The sequence below is a fragment of the Scyliorhinus canicula genome, chromosome 5 (genome assembly GCF_902713615.1).
Source record: "Scyliorhinus canicula chromosome 5, sScyCan1.1, whole genome shotgun sequence".
Classification (NCBI taxonomy): Eukaryota; Metazoa; Chordata; class Chondrichthyes; order Carcharhiniformes; family Scyliorhinidae; genus Scyliorhinus; species Scyliorhinus canicula.
Genome location: NC_052150.1, coordinates 165,195,533 through 165,210,105, shown reverse-complemented (window position 1 = coordinate 165,210,105; position 14,573 = coordinate 165,195,533). Strand labels below are relative to the sequence as shown.

The following is a 14,573-nucleotide window of genomic DNA, read 5'->3' as shown; positions in this document are numbered from 1 at the left end:
ATGTCGTGTATATACACCCGCAGTGCTGTTAGGAAGGGAGTTCCAGAATTTTCACCCAGTGACAGTGAAGGAACAGTAATATATTTCCAATTCAAGATGGTGAGTGGCTTGGAAGGGACCTTGCAAGTAATTAATTGTTAAAAGAGTACTGCTCTTTAGTAATGAAGCCAATGTTGTTTTATACTTTGGCGTGCATCAATCCTGTCCTTTTTACTAACTGCCATCCTTGGTCTATTTCTTTTATTGACTGTTGCAAGCCTGTGCGCAGCATTTTTTTCTTTCCAAAGCATTCTTACTTTATTGTTTATTTATTCCATAATTCAAATCTCGTACAACTTTCACTGACCAGTAAACCACCAACCCAAACTCGGCTAACACCCATATATACAACTCTGTGACTATTGCTACAGACGATCCATTTCATTTTCTAACAAAACAAGCATTATTTGCTATACAAATCAGCATGACCTGAAACTGTAAGCAGTACCACTGGAGATCCATTGTTGTTAAAAGGTCAATTTATGCTTCATGAGAAAGTACTGCCGATTTCCACTTTGTTCAAGTACTGTGAAACATTCTTTCAGTATAGGAGCAGAATATGGATACATTTATTTTTGGTAAGTAATAAAGAGGGTTCAAACCCAGTCTTTTTTAGTGTAGAGAGAGAAAGATTAGTAATTCAGTTAGAAATGCAACACCAATAGGAGAGTCCTGTAAGGGCTTTTCACAGTAATTATTTTATTTTGTTCAACTGACAAAAAAAATTTACATTTGATTAATAATTAGTTACTTTGCTCATTCTTGTTTGTTGCATGTCGAACTTCTTGACAATGTTTTATCTTGGTAGCTATCCAATGGATACTACAGAATTAAGAAAAATTGTAAAACCGGATAAAACAATTCTAAGATTAGTTCAATATTGACATTCTAGCTTATATACTGAATATGAAATAAATCCTAACTTCATATTTATACATCTTAAAACTTTTCTTTAAAACTCTAGACATTAAGAGTCTGACTCCTATTTTCAGAATCCTAGATCCAAAAACTGTTTCTATGGAATAGTCCAGTCAAAGGGTTAATTAAAATGAATAATTATTTGTGGCTTTTTCCTTTTCCACACAATTGAAAGCTGAATCTAAAAACACGATGCGAAAGTTGCCTTTGTAATTATTCTAAGTTTACTTTTTGTGGTTTAAATGTGCATTTTTTGCATTGTATTGTGCATAGTTTCAAAAATGTTGCATTGATATTGCAAAGCAGTGATTCAAAAAAGAACATTATTACTTCAAGTAAATGTTTGTAGCATAGACTTCACAGGAGATTGTGCATTAATTACTGCGATATTAATGCAAATACGTAAAGAATTAGCATTTTAGAACATTGTAGCAGTGTGTGTTTGTTTTTGGCACTGCTTAAAGGTGGGCTGTTGTTGTCAACTTGATCATTTCATGAAAGGATTGAGCTAGCCCCTGGTACAGCTCTTCTGCATCAGTCTCTGGACACGACTTCCAGGCAGAACAAGCTACGACAATCCTGTTAGGACAAGAAAAAAAATGTTGCATTTTTAAAAGAACATTTTGGTCTTCACTTTTCAAAAGTGGCACCAGTTTATGCCTGGAGTTAGAAAAGAACATTAATTTCATCATGAAACTCAGATAAAAGCCACACAACATTATGATGCCCCGCCACAATCACCACCATCCCCAGCACACACCCTGGTCACACCAAAGGGAAGTAGGGGTTTGGTTAAAGGCGTTTTAAACTGAGGGCAGCACGGTGGCGCAGTGGTTAGCATTGCTGCCTCACGGTGCTGAGGTCCCAGATTTGATCCCAGCTTTGGATCACTGTCCATGTGGAGTTTGCACATTCTCCCCATGTGTGCGTGGATTTCGCCCCCACAACCCAAAGATGTGCAGGGTAGGTGGATTGGCCACACTTAATTGGCCCTCAACTGGAAAAAATTAATTGGGTACTCTAAATTTAAATAAAAAGGTGCTTTAATCTGGATGGTTCAGGAAATATTTTTATGGTACCATGTAGAGAACTAGCATTCTGAAAATACAGGTCAGACTCTTAGTTCTCTCCCACCTTGAGAGCCTAAGATTGGTTTATGTTTCAGGAATAGCAAGAAGTGTAAGGCACAATGGTTAATGATCTGGAAGAAGGAACTGAAGGCACTGTTGCTAAGTTTGCAGATGATACAAAGATCTGTAGAGGGACAGGTAGTATTAAGGAAGCCGGCGGGCTGCAGAATTACTTGGACAAGCTAGGGGAGTGGGCAAAGAAGTGGCAGATGGAATACCATGTGGACAAGTGTGAGGTTGAGGTTATGAACTTTGGAAGGAGGAATGGAGGCATAGATTATTTTCTAAATGGGAAAATGCTGAGGAAATCAGAAGCACAAAGGGACTTGGGAGTCCTTGTTCACGATTCTCTAAAGGTTAATATGCAGGTTCAGTTGGCAGTTAGAAAGACAAATGCAATTTAGCATTCATGTTGAGAGGGCTTGAATACAAGACCAGGGATGTAGTTCGGAGGCTGTATTAGTCTCTGGTCACATGCCATTTGGAATACTGTGAGCAGTTTTGGGCCCCATATTTGTGCGCAGTTCTGGTCACCTCATTATAGGAAGGATGTGGAAGCATTGGAAAGGGTGCATAGGATATTTACCAGGATGCTGCCTGGTTTGGAGGATAGGTTTTATGAGGAAAGGTTGAAGGAGTTAGGGCTTTTCTCTTTGGAGCGGAGGAGGATGAGAGGCGACTTAATAGAGGTTTATAAGATGATGAGAGGGATAGATAGAGTGGACGTTCAGAGACTATTTCCTCGGGTGGATCTAGCTGTTACAAGGGGGCATAACTATAAGGTTCAGGGTGGGAGATATAGGAGGGATGTCCGAGGTAGGTTCTTTACTCAGAGAGTGGTTAGGGTGTGGAATGGACTGCCTGCTGTGATAGTGGAGTCGGACACTTTAGGAACTTTCAAGTGGTTATTGAATAGGATCATGGAGCACACCAGAATGACAGGGAGTGGGATAGCTTGATCTTAGTTTTGAACAAGGCTCGGCACAACATCGAGGGCCGAAAGGCCTGTTCTGTGCTGTTCTGTTCTATGTTCTATATCTAAGGAAGGATGTGCTGGCCTTGGAAAGGGTCACAAGAATGATCCCTGGATTGAAGAGCTTGTCGTATGAGGAACGATTGAGACTGTGGGTCTGTACTCATTGGAGTTTAGATGGATTAGGAGGGATCCTGTTGAAACTCACAGGATACTGCAAGGCCTGAATAGAGTGGACGTGGATAAGATGTATCCATTTGTAGGAAAAATTAGAAGCAGAGGACACAATCCCAGACTAAAGGGACGATCCTTTAAAACAGAGATAAGGAGGAATTTCTTCAGCCAGAGGGTGGTGAATCTGTGGAACTCTTTGCCGTAGAAGGCTGTGGAGGCCAAATCACTGAGTGTCTTTAAGGCGGAGATGGATAGGTTCTTGATTAATAAGGGCATCAGGGACTATGGAGAGAAGGCAGGAGAATGGGGATGAGAAAAACATCAGCCATGATTGAATGACGGAGCAGGTTCGATGGGCCAGGTGGCCTAATTCTGCTCCAATGTCTTATGGTCTGCATTGTGCAATTTCACAACACAGTAACTGCGTTTCTAATATTCACAAAAATGAAGAAAATCGAATCTGCTCTGCAACCTCTCAAAATGTAAATTAATATTTGTTATTTCATTCTTCCTAGTGATTTTATGCGACAAAGATGAGATTTATGCATTTAATGGGCAAATTAGCTGACTGTGAGGGATCGTTCAAGACATGGTTAGGAGTCAGAAGGGGACATAAACCTTCAGAAAGCTAGTAAAATTACAAGTCATACTGGTGAATTTCAATGGGAAAAATTCTCGGCACCGGTAGCAGGGTTCCCGATGCGGCGGAGAATCGGGTGTCGGGGAAAGATCGGGATATTTAGGGGGTCTCCTGTGGCGGGGGGGGGGGGGGGGTGCTGGGTCCTCCTATTTAAGGGGTCTCTATGGGGAGTCTCCATTTATTAAAATCCAGGGGCAGGTGCAGATGTGGCGGGGAGACTGATTCACAATGTAGAAAGGTGGACCTCCTGGGCCGCCTGCTCAAAATGGCAGCGCGATAGCGGGATTCCCTCGGGAATCGCTCGCAATCCTTGCCATGCATAAATTTACATGGCTGAGGATTGGGAATCACTTCTTGATTTGCGCTCTCAGCACAAGCATTTTACGATTCTGGGACCGGTGAGGGGCTTGCAGCAGTGCCAGGTGAAATTCCCGGCTCCCGCGCCGAAAGCGGCTGGAGAATGGCCGGGTCCGTGGCTGCGCATGCGAACGGCGACAACCTGCAGCGGTTGAACATTACAACATGGCACCGGCTGTGAGCGGACATGATCCGCCATTCGTGACCCCACAGGCCACCCCCTGCCCCCCCCCCCCCCCCCCCCAGCCCTCGCGGAAGCCTCACCGGCCAGCGGCACAGATCCCAGGTGAGTGCCACGGCATTCGGCACAGTCCGCAGCTATCACGCCGGGTTCCTGATCACTGAGACCACACGTCTCCTGCGCGGTCGGGAACACGGCCCATCAGGTCAGAGCATCGCGGGAGGGCTGATTGATGATGCACCAATGCCGCTGCAATGGTGTGCAATGGAGGGGCCGGAGAATGGCTGACCCACACCAGCCTCGATTTTGGTGACGGAGTGGATTCTCCGCCCGATCGCCGATTATGATATTGCCGTCGGGCAATGGAGAATCCCGCTCATGGTCTCCCAAATGGAAAACAAATGTCAGTTTGAACTATGTGCAACTAGCCACTTCATCCATCATTCAAATATACTATTTTAAAAAAATCTTCCTGCCAAAATGGAAAATTACACACTTTCCCACTTTATACTCCATTTGTCAGGTTATGCCCACTCACTTAACCTATGTTCCTTTGTAGCCTCCTTGTGTCCTCTTCACCATCCTACATACACAGTTAGGATTTAAGGAGCGTCTAATGTCTGCCGACTCTGAATAAAGAACTCTTCTATGCATTTAAATCTCTCATTTCTCATGTACCGCAGACATCCTAAATCTACATTATGATCATTACCTGTCATCTCGGATACGGTAGAAAAATCCATAGCCATTGTGTACCATAGGAAGGACAGCACCCAGGATTGTAGTATATCCAACAAGGCTAGTTGAAAGAACAAAGTTTCCTCCACCACCACTGTTAAAAGGAACGAAGAAATAAACTTAATGGCAGATTGTCATGAAAGCATCCAGTGAGCTAACCCATATCTTATCTGTAACAGTCATGTTATTTTTGTTGTAGTCTGTGAAACAGGGAACGTAAATTACCTTTTAGCAAAGGCAGGATCTGAATAGAGCTCTGGCACAGCAAGGCCGTCCTGTTTAGCTAGAAGCAGCAGACCTAGCAGGTGTCGGTCAAAACCTAAAGTATTAATGCAATTAGAAGCATATAATTAATTATACATAAAATTTGCAAATATTAGTTTAGAAACTCAGTAGATACCAAATCAATGAAAGCAAGCTACATACCTCTACCATTCTGACAGTCACTCATCAGTTTGTGATGCTTTGCAAAAGATTTCATCATCAGCTGTTGACGTTTCATATTCTAGGATGGAGTATTAAGTAATTAAAGCACAATTGATTACACAACATTGCGTGAGTTGGAAATAGATTTAGGAAAAACATTTAGAGTTGAAGAATCCATAGTCTTATCCTTACTTTAGCACAGTTCAGAGCGATTCAGTTAATCTTAGTTCCTTTTGCTACACAGCATGCCAATTTAAACACATGTACCTCTCACCGTAAATTTGCAAGTTACTCGTATACATCCTTTCATTGGGAAGCCTTTTTAAAATTCAATTTATATGTCATGGTCATTAAATTCAACTTCTAAATACTTTAAAATTAGCAATCAGTTAATAATGGGGAACAAATAATATATTTGATTAAAGGCCTGACTGAGCTTAAGAAGCAATAACACTACAAAGGGATATATTCTAATCTGTTTCTGTTAGCAGAATTTTGTGACTATAAAGTGGGGTACCAGCCCTATATGCACCATGATTTTTTTTTAAACATTCATATTAATGAATGGATTAAAATGTACCCCAGATTTTAAATATTATAGCACCTGTATTATAGGAACATAGAAAATAGGAGCAGGAGAAGGCCATTCGGCCCTGCTTCGCCAATCATTATGATCAGGGCTCGTCATCCAATTTAATCGCCTAATCCCGCATTCCCCCCATAATCCTTTTTCTATGCATCATCTAGACACACAAAATTAATATGCAGGATCACTGACTTCAAGAGTGACATTTAAATGTGTATAGGACCGAACTGATTCAATCAATGAATAATATCCTGAGTTATAAGGATCAGCAATAATGGACTGCAAGTACCAGATGGAGAGATGAGGCACAAAGCCTTAGTAATTAGCAATAATTTAAAATACATTTTGTGGGGAGGCTGACACCACAACAAACATAGATAAAAGTTATTTACTTCTGACTAAAGGAAGAATGAATTCCACATTCAAAGTTTCATGACAACGTGAAACTGCTGTTAGCAAATAGCGGTACGGTTTAAAGGAAAGAAACAGGGATGGCTGTGGGAGTTAAAGCTAAGTTGTGAAGCAGGTTGCAAAGCTGAATATATTTTTATGGGGAAAAGGGGAGAGGTGAGATGACACAAGCAAGTTCACTAAAATGAGAGTTATCATGAAATAGAATGGGAGTGAGATTCATAGACATAGACTTTACAGTGCAGGAGGCCATTCGGCCCATCGAGTCCGCACCGGCCCCCGGAAAGAGCACCCCACCCAAGCCCACACCTCCGCCCCATACCCGCAACCCCACCCAACACCTTTGGACACTAAGGGCAATTTAGCATGGCCAATCCACCTAACCTGCATGTCTTTAGATTCATTGGGTAGCTCACCAGACAAGATGGGCTAAATGGCCTTCTCCTTTGTTGTATGATTCTAAATAAGCTTGCTATTTAATTCCTATTGCATTTATAGAATTGGAGGACTATAGTTCAATATCAATGAGCCTCAAATGAATGTTAAGATTAGAAGGAAACTATTTGAGATTTGTGAAACATTAACAACTATAGTAGTTAATGTCATGCCAATTACCCATTTCGAAAATCAAACTGAGTAACTATTTTGAAAGAGACTGAAGTTATAAAGAAAGGAACTGAAATAGATCATTAAATTCTCCGTGGGATATTTATGCCACTAGGGCAATGAATACATATGAGATATAACTGGTGAGTGTTGAATAATGTGAAGTGTAAGGCTGGACAGATATCTTGATATTCTGCGCAATTATCCCTTTTGGTCAGGCAAAAATTTAGCAGAGCTTTACTTGCAATTTGAACCATGTTAGACATCTTCCTCAAGGCAACTGAGTGGGTTCAGTAGAATTTGTGAAGAAAAGCTGCAGTACAACTACATTCCTGCTGATGGCAGCTTTGACCTGTTGCCCATCCTTCTTGACAAGCTTTTTTTAAAGTGCAAAGGAAGATTTTGAACATTTTTAAGTATTGTGTACTTAATTAACTCAGAAATTCTCTAATGTACAGCAGTGAAATTAGTCACCAGATTTTTTCATAGCTTGTGACTTTTTAAAGTCATTTTCAGTTATTTAAACTCAAGTAACGGAGTGGACAATTTTAAAAATGCTTATTTTGCGATAAGCTTGTATTATTAAACTCGCACCAGGTTACTGCCTTAAATATAGAGGTCGAGTATGCATCGGGATAGAGTATGCACTGAAGCACAAATGGTGCTGGTTTTCCAAAGCAAAGTTATTGATCATGGTTCAAGTTTCCACTCAAACTCTTGGCATAATCACAAAAGTAAAGTCTTCCAAGGACCAATGTAATTGGGTGGTGCAATTTATTTTTGCCCTTCATCAAAAAAATAGTTCTTGGTGCATTTAAGGCAATAACCTGCTGCAGATTTAAGAATGCAGTTATTGAGTTTATCACAAATATAAACATTTTTAACAATGTCACCTGAGTAACTGCATTCTAAATAATTGAAAATGATAAAAAGAACCTATAAGCTACAAAAAGAAAAACTACTTTCCCGTTTCATTTGAAGCTCATTGGTATTGGACTATAGTCCTCCAATTCTACAACTGCAAAAGGAGATAAATAGCAAGCTTATTTAGAATCATACAACAAAGGAGGAGTTTCACTGATGTGGCATCAGACAATTTCTTCGTAAATTGATTATTCCTTAAATGCTTAAAAATGTTCAAAATCTGCCCACCAATGCTCTTAAATAACAGCTCAATGAGGAAAGCCTCCTCAAATGGGGGTAATCGGCAAAATCTTACCATGCATCATTATTGTTCTGGGGAGCATGGCCAGTTTTATGGGGAAAATTATGTTTTTTTAAAATTAAGTGGTCAAGATCACAGAAACTGGGTTTAGGTCTGACCTAACTCGTGCTTAAAACGTCAAGATCTTTTATACTCTTTCGGGCGGTTTCAGATTAATTGCGTTGGTAAAACAGGAGCACGCTGGTGAAAGCTCTACCCCCGGCAGTTCAGTAGTACTGGAGCCTCAATTTACAAACACTGGGCCGGATTCTCCGTTCCTGAGATTAAGTGTTGATGCCAGGGCAGGGTTAGTGGACTTCGACAACAGCAAAACAGGCGCCGCACCTGGACCGAGTCAGCAATTGTGAAGGGGCTGGCATCAGCACCACGTGGAACAAAATCGATTCCAATGAGAAACGGTTTCTGATTGGCCGGTTTCAGGATTGGCATTCAGGAGGCTGACAAGCTACAGACATATGTACACACTTCACTTGGCACACACACGCATCCCAGCCAAAAAGATGGCAGCAAGAGCGGCACCAAGATTTACGGATGCCGAACTAGAGATCTTGCTGTAAAACGTGGAGGAGAGGCGGGCGACCCGATACCCCGGGGTGGGAAGTAGGCTGCCAGCTGCCGCTATTTGCTGGGCCTGGACGCGGGTGGCAGAGATAGTCAGCGCCGTGGGCAACACCGCACAGACCAGCCAGCAGTGCAGAAAGAAACTGCACAACCTCCTCAGGGTGGCCAGGGTAAGTAGCCAGCACTGTGCCCCTAGCACCAACCCCCATCCCACACTTGGAAACCACCCCCCCAACCAGGAGGGTGGTCGAAACGCCCACCCTGCACCACATGCTGGGTGCCCTGGCCATTGAAGCCACCAGCTACTCACCCCCCTAGGCTGCATGCGTTGTCAACTATCGAACACTATGCGTTTTCTGTTTCCACCGCCCCTCCCCACCCCGGAGAAGACTGCACACAACTGCAGAGAGAGGGAGAAGGCTGGAGGGGGACCGCCGGACCTGTTGCCCCTCACTGCAGCACAACAGAGGGCACTGATGTGGTCGGAGGGCCCGAAGAAAGGGCAGTCGCCGGGGCGGAGGTCGGCACGGGCGAGGAAGTGAGACCCCGCTGAGTTGTGGTTCCCCATGGCACGTGTGACACGCCTCCCCCACCTCAAGCTCCATACCAAGCACCACTCCTATCACAGACACACCCCAGGCCCGCGATGCAATCATGCATCTTGTCTTGTGTCTTGCAGGAGTTGGTGATAAAGCGGGCACTCCTGGTGTCCCCAGTCAACGACCCCAACCACATCCCCAGGTGGCGAGCAGTGACGTTGATGACACCAACACAGACAGAAATCATTGATCCAGATATCAGCATGAGGGGTATTCGGCGAGTATCCAGCACCTTCAGATGCAGTTGGAGAAGTCCAATCGAGTGCAGGAGCAGGATGGGGCGCCGATCATGCATCCCACCTAGGCCAACACCGCAAGGGCGGTGTCCACGGTGGAGGCATTGCGGGCGAAGGTCTTGGCCATGAGTCAAGATATCCACAGCCTGGAGCAATCTTTGCAGGTGGTGGCCGAGGCCCAGGCCAGGGACGGCCTGGGGATCTACCTAGGCATAGTGCTAGGACCCGTAAGGTCAGAAAAGTAGACACCAGTTACATTGGCATGGGTGCAGGACACAGTATAGCGTTAGGGGCTAGGACACAAACCTATATATATTTGTTCACATTAAACACCTGTACACAACATTATAACAGAGCTCAAATCTTAAATGTATATATTATTTTGTTGTGGGGAAAGAGTAGGAGTTTGGGACTAACTGGATATTCAATTAAAAAGCTGGTTTGCACATTCCCCCCGTGTCTGCGTGGGTTTCGCCCCCACAACCCAAAAATGTGCAGGTTAGGTGGATTGGCCATGCTAAATTGCCCCTTAATTGGAAAAAATAATTGGGTAATCTAAATTTATTTAAAAAAAAGCTGGTTTGGGCATGGTGGGCCTAATGGCCTCTTGTTTTATAAATCTTTTTATGATCTTAGTCTTAACAAAGGCATCCACAGGCAATCAGGGCTCATCGCAGCGATTAACTTTGTTTAAAAAAAAAACAGAAATCAGCTAGTAAAGGAAATCCTACGACACAAATCCAATTCACTTTTAGGTATAAAATGAACATTCTTATCTCAGTTTCATATAGTTACTATACCAGGAAAATTACTTTTAAGGATAAATTCTAATGGTACAGGTTACATATAATGCTCAGCTAACAATGAATTCAAAGCAGCAGCTCAACTTCAGGTGAGGTCGATAAACCCACTTGCTCCTGTTCAGGATATCATCTGAATCATATGCCTGAATTATCCTTTGTAAAATATATCAGTAATTACATTTTCACGTCACAAAATTGTTTCGAAAAATAACTTTCAGCTGGAGCACAACATTGCACACAGGTCAAGAAATATTTTCAAAATAACAATGTACAGAAAGGTCTGTCAACCCAATGATGTAACTTTACATAGCATAAACTATTAGTTTTATGTATACGTATGGTTGATGTCAACTTTGCACTACACATCTAATGCCACCTTTGATGAATGCAGCTTGGACAGATTATCTTAACACTTGAGTGCCTTTCTGCAAGTTTGTGTGTAGTTAGTTACCTGCTAGAAGAATCTGCAGTCAATAATGTTCTTTAACAGTAAGATCTGAGATAAGCAAAATGGGATGCAATAATTTCTGATGCTTTTTTTCAGAAATTATCAGCTGTAGCAACAAGGAAGACATGAAACTTGAATGAACCTTTAAGTAAGCACAGGGCTGGAGGAATGTAACAACATAAAATTAAAAATAAGATTTAACTAATTGAACACCTACAGAAGCGGCTGGATCCAGCATCGCTCGACACCATTCCACAGCCTCAACAGTGCAGGGCCTCATTGTCTCAGTTCGGCCATGATAAAAGCGTCTAGTTGTAGCAGTCTCGTAACAGCAGCCAGGTCTGTGACGAATTGATTTGAAAAGGTCAGTTACTTTGTGAAGTTATCACAAAACTATAAAAATTGAAGGTATTATCGGGGAGCATATACTCTTGGATTAAAAAGAAACGTACAATGTAGAAACACTGGTGATATCACAAATGCATGTTCAGCCACTTCCCTCACCTAAATCATGCAGCTGAAATTTAAAGGGGGGAAAAAACACTGCATTAACTCCTGGGTTACCGGGCAGAATGGTTAGCACTGCTGCCTCATGGCGCCAAGGTCCCAGGTTTGACCCCGGCTCTGGGTCACTGTCCGTGTGGAGTTTGCACATTATCCCCGTGTTTCCGTGGGTCTCGCCCCCACAACCCAAGATGTGCAGTGTAGGTGGATTGGCCACTCTAAATTGCCCCTTAATTGGAAAAAGTAAATTGGGTACTCTAAATTTTAAAAACAACTCATGGGTTAAAACTCAGTGGGCGCGATTCTCCGCTCCCCACGCCGGGTGGGAGAATCGCGGGAGGGCCCCCCGACTAATTTCACAACCCCCTGGAGCCCCGCACGATTCTCCCACCTCCCACTCGGAAGAATCGCCGCTCGCCGCTTTTCACGCCGACCACCGATTCTCCGACCCGGATGGGCCGAGCGGCCTGCCATTTGCGACCGTTTCACGACGGCGGCAACCACACCTGGTCGCTGCCGTCGTGAAATCGCCGTGAGATGCCCGTTTTGGGGCTTGTAGGGGGCCCGGTGGGGAATGAGCACCACGACTGTGCTCGGGAGAGGACAGGCCCACGATGGGTGCCCACCGATTGTCGGGCCGGCGTCTCAATCGGACGCACTATTTCCCCTCCGCCGTCCTGCAAGATAAAGCCGCCACGTCTTGCGGGGTGGCTGAGGGGAAAGACGGCCACCGCGCATGCGCGGGTTCGAGCTGTCAGCCGTCGTGACGTCAGCCGCGCACACATGGGTTGTGGCCGGCCAACCTGCGCATGCGCGGCTGACGTCACATAGGCGCCGCCGTCGAGTCAATCTCGGCGCGCTGCCTGGTGGCTGAGAGTTACAGAGCGCCGCTCCTAGCCCCGCCGGGGGGGGGAGAATAGGGGGCGAGGAGCGGCCTCCGAGGTCGTCGTGAAACTTGGCCGAGTTCACGACGGCCCTCCCGATTTTTCACATCAAAGTTGTTAGCAACCTCTTTAGTTGCAAAGTATTCTAAAACACATAACCTCACTTTAATCTCAATTTATAACAAAATAACAAGAAATTAATTAGCGAGAGAGGGGAATGGTGCAGGATCGTTGCCAATTCTGCCAACATTTTAATATCCATAATGTTTCTCTGCGACAGAGTCTCTGCCTTTATATTCCAGACTAGCAAATCTGGTTAACTCCAGCAAATATTAACAGAAATTCAGCTGATGAAGATTGCAATATAAACTGGACTCAAAATTGCTGCTCATTTCTCAAGAAGGGTTTACTACATTATAGCCAGTGGCGTCATGATCAAGTGTAGCATCTGCTCGGCCTTTTGGCTAAGATCTAGTATATCTCCTTGTGGGACCATGAATTGGATTCAATTTGAATTGGTTTTTGGAGCAGGCAAGGAGCTGGAATAGGGAAGCCGTGGCTTTGTATCTCAGAAAAAGTAATAAATAAAATACAGAAGCAAAATACTACAGATGCAGGAAATTTAAAATGAAACAAAAACTACTGGAAATTCTCAGGTGGTCAGACAGCATCCGTGAAGAAAGAAAAGAGTAAACATTTCAGGTCGAGATGAGTGCTGACGAAAGGTCATCTTGACCTGGGACGTTAGCTCTCTTTCTCCATAGATGCGGCATGACCTGCTGAGTATTTCCAGCATGTCTTTTAAAGTATCATTACTTGGTGCAAAAGCCTTACATCAACTATAGTGACTGTCAGTTGAGGTAAAAACAGTGCGTGTGCTGGTGGGAGAGCTTGTGACGTCTTGTCGATAGGGATAAAGTTTAGTATTATTTTCAAAGGATAAATTGAAATAGCTGAAAAAGGCAAAAGCCCAGACACAGGACTTGCAAAAACTGAGCTGCTCGTCAAGGAGCTTCCCCCAGATCAAACTTCTGAAAGTCATAAACAAGTTTCTGGTTTGTGAATTTGATTTTGGATTATTAAAGCCAATCTCAATTCTGGATGTTACAGGGGGGCAGACGGCAGCGTGTGTCCCCCCCCCCCCCCCCCCCCCCCCCCCCATCCTTGCATTCAGGCTATCTAGTGTCAATGAAATGAAATGAAAATCACTTATTGTCACAAGTAGACTTCAAATGAAGTTACTGTGAAAAGCCCCTAGTCGCCACATTCTGCCGCCTGTTCGGGGAGGCTGGTGCGGGAAATTGTGTTTTCAGTTTAATAACTCAAAGCCTTGCAGTAAAAATGTGGCTGTGGAATAAATATAATATTTGCTCTATACAAGGTCATGATGCTTACCGTCCATGACATCTGTAGTAGGCCAACTGAAGTGCAAGTTGTACAAATATGTCTGGGTGCAGCTTCTTGATTTTGATCAGAGATTTTCCAAATGCAGTGAAGGCATAACTGACAATTTGAACATCTAATGCCTGTAAAACCAAATGAGTTATTACAATCACATATAAAATTAATCTGAATCATTTAATACCAAACATTTAAAATATAATTTTATGTTTTCATTCTAAATGTAATGACTGCAGTTTATACATGTCGCTAATCCTCCACCTCCTAGTTCTTCAATTCAGCAGGTTATCACAACACCATGAGCAAGAATTTCATATTTGTTTTTAATGTGCTCATCAAAACGAGGGGGATAGTACTAGAGAAGTCTTCCTATTTTAGACATTAGCAAAAGCACTCATTCCTGGGTCAGATATAACACAGCTAGATTCAGAATAATGCTTTCACCACTCTGCCCAATGATGGAACTCAGCTTCAACTTTACAAAAGCACCTTCTCCTGCACTGGTGCAATGTTGGTTTCTATTTCACACACCAGCTATTCTCTGGCCTCTGAGTAAGATTAACAATTTGTGTTAAACGTTTAAGGCCGCATCCACTGGGAGCTGGATGGGAGGCTGCACAAACTCATTTCACAGAGAACGCAGAGGAGATCTTCCCCACCTCATTCATCAGTTATTTAGCCCCAGACTGAGGGGTAAAAAAAAATCGCTGAGCATTTTCAATCAGTGTTAACT

The 14,573-nt window shown here is 43.4% G+C and overlaps 1 protein-coding gene across 2 annotated transcripts in view; it reads right to left on the bottom strand.

Annotated features, from left to right (window-relative positions):
- Positions 1–714: 714 nt before the first annotated feature.
- crot (carnitine O-octanoyltransferase) overlaps positions 715–14,573 on the bottom strand; it is a 62,900-nt gene continuing 49,041 nt past the window's right edge. Inside the window, exons 12-17 of one of the 2 annotated variants that reach the window (XM_038797966.1) lie at positions 13,835–13,965; positions 11,269–11,392; positions 5,577–5,655; positions 5,376–5,469; positions 5,125–5,244; positions 715–1,536 (exon numbers count right to left, since the gene is read on the bottom strand). In XM_038797966.1, the coding sequence (XP_038653894.1) occupies positions 1,416–1,536; positions 5,125–5,244; positions 5,376–5,469; positions 5,577–5,655; positions 11,269–11,392; positions 13,835–13,965 (669 nt within the window). In that variant the 3' untranslated portion in view covers positions 715–1,415. The remainder of the gene's footprint in view (positions 1,537–5,124; positions 5,245–5,375; positions 5,470–5,576; positions 5,656–11,268; positions 11,393–13,834; positions 13,966–14,573) is intronic. The other variant, XM_038797968.1, reaches the window with a different exon arrangement.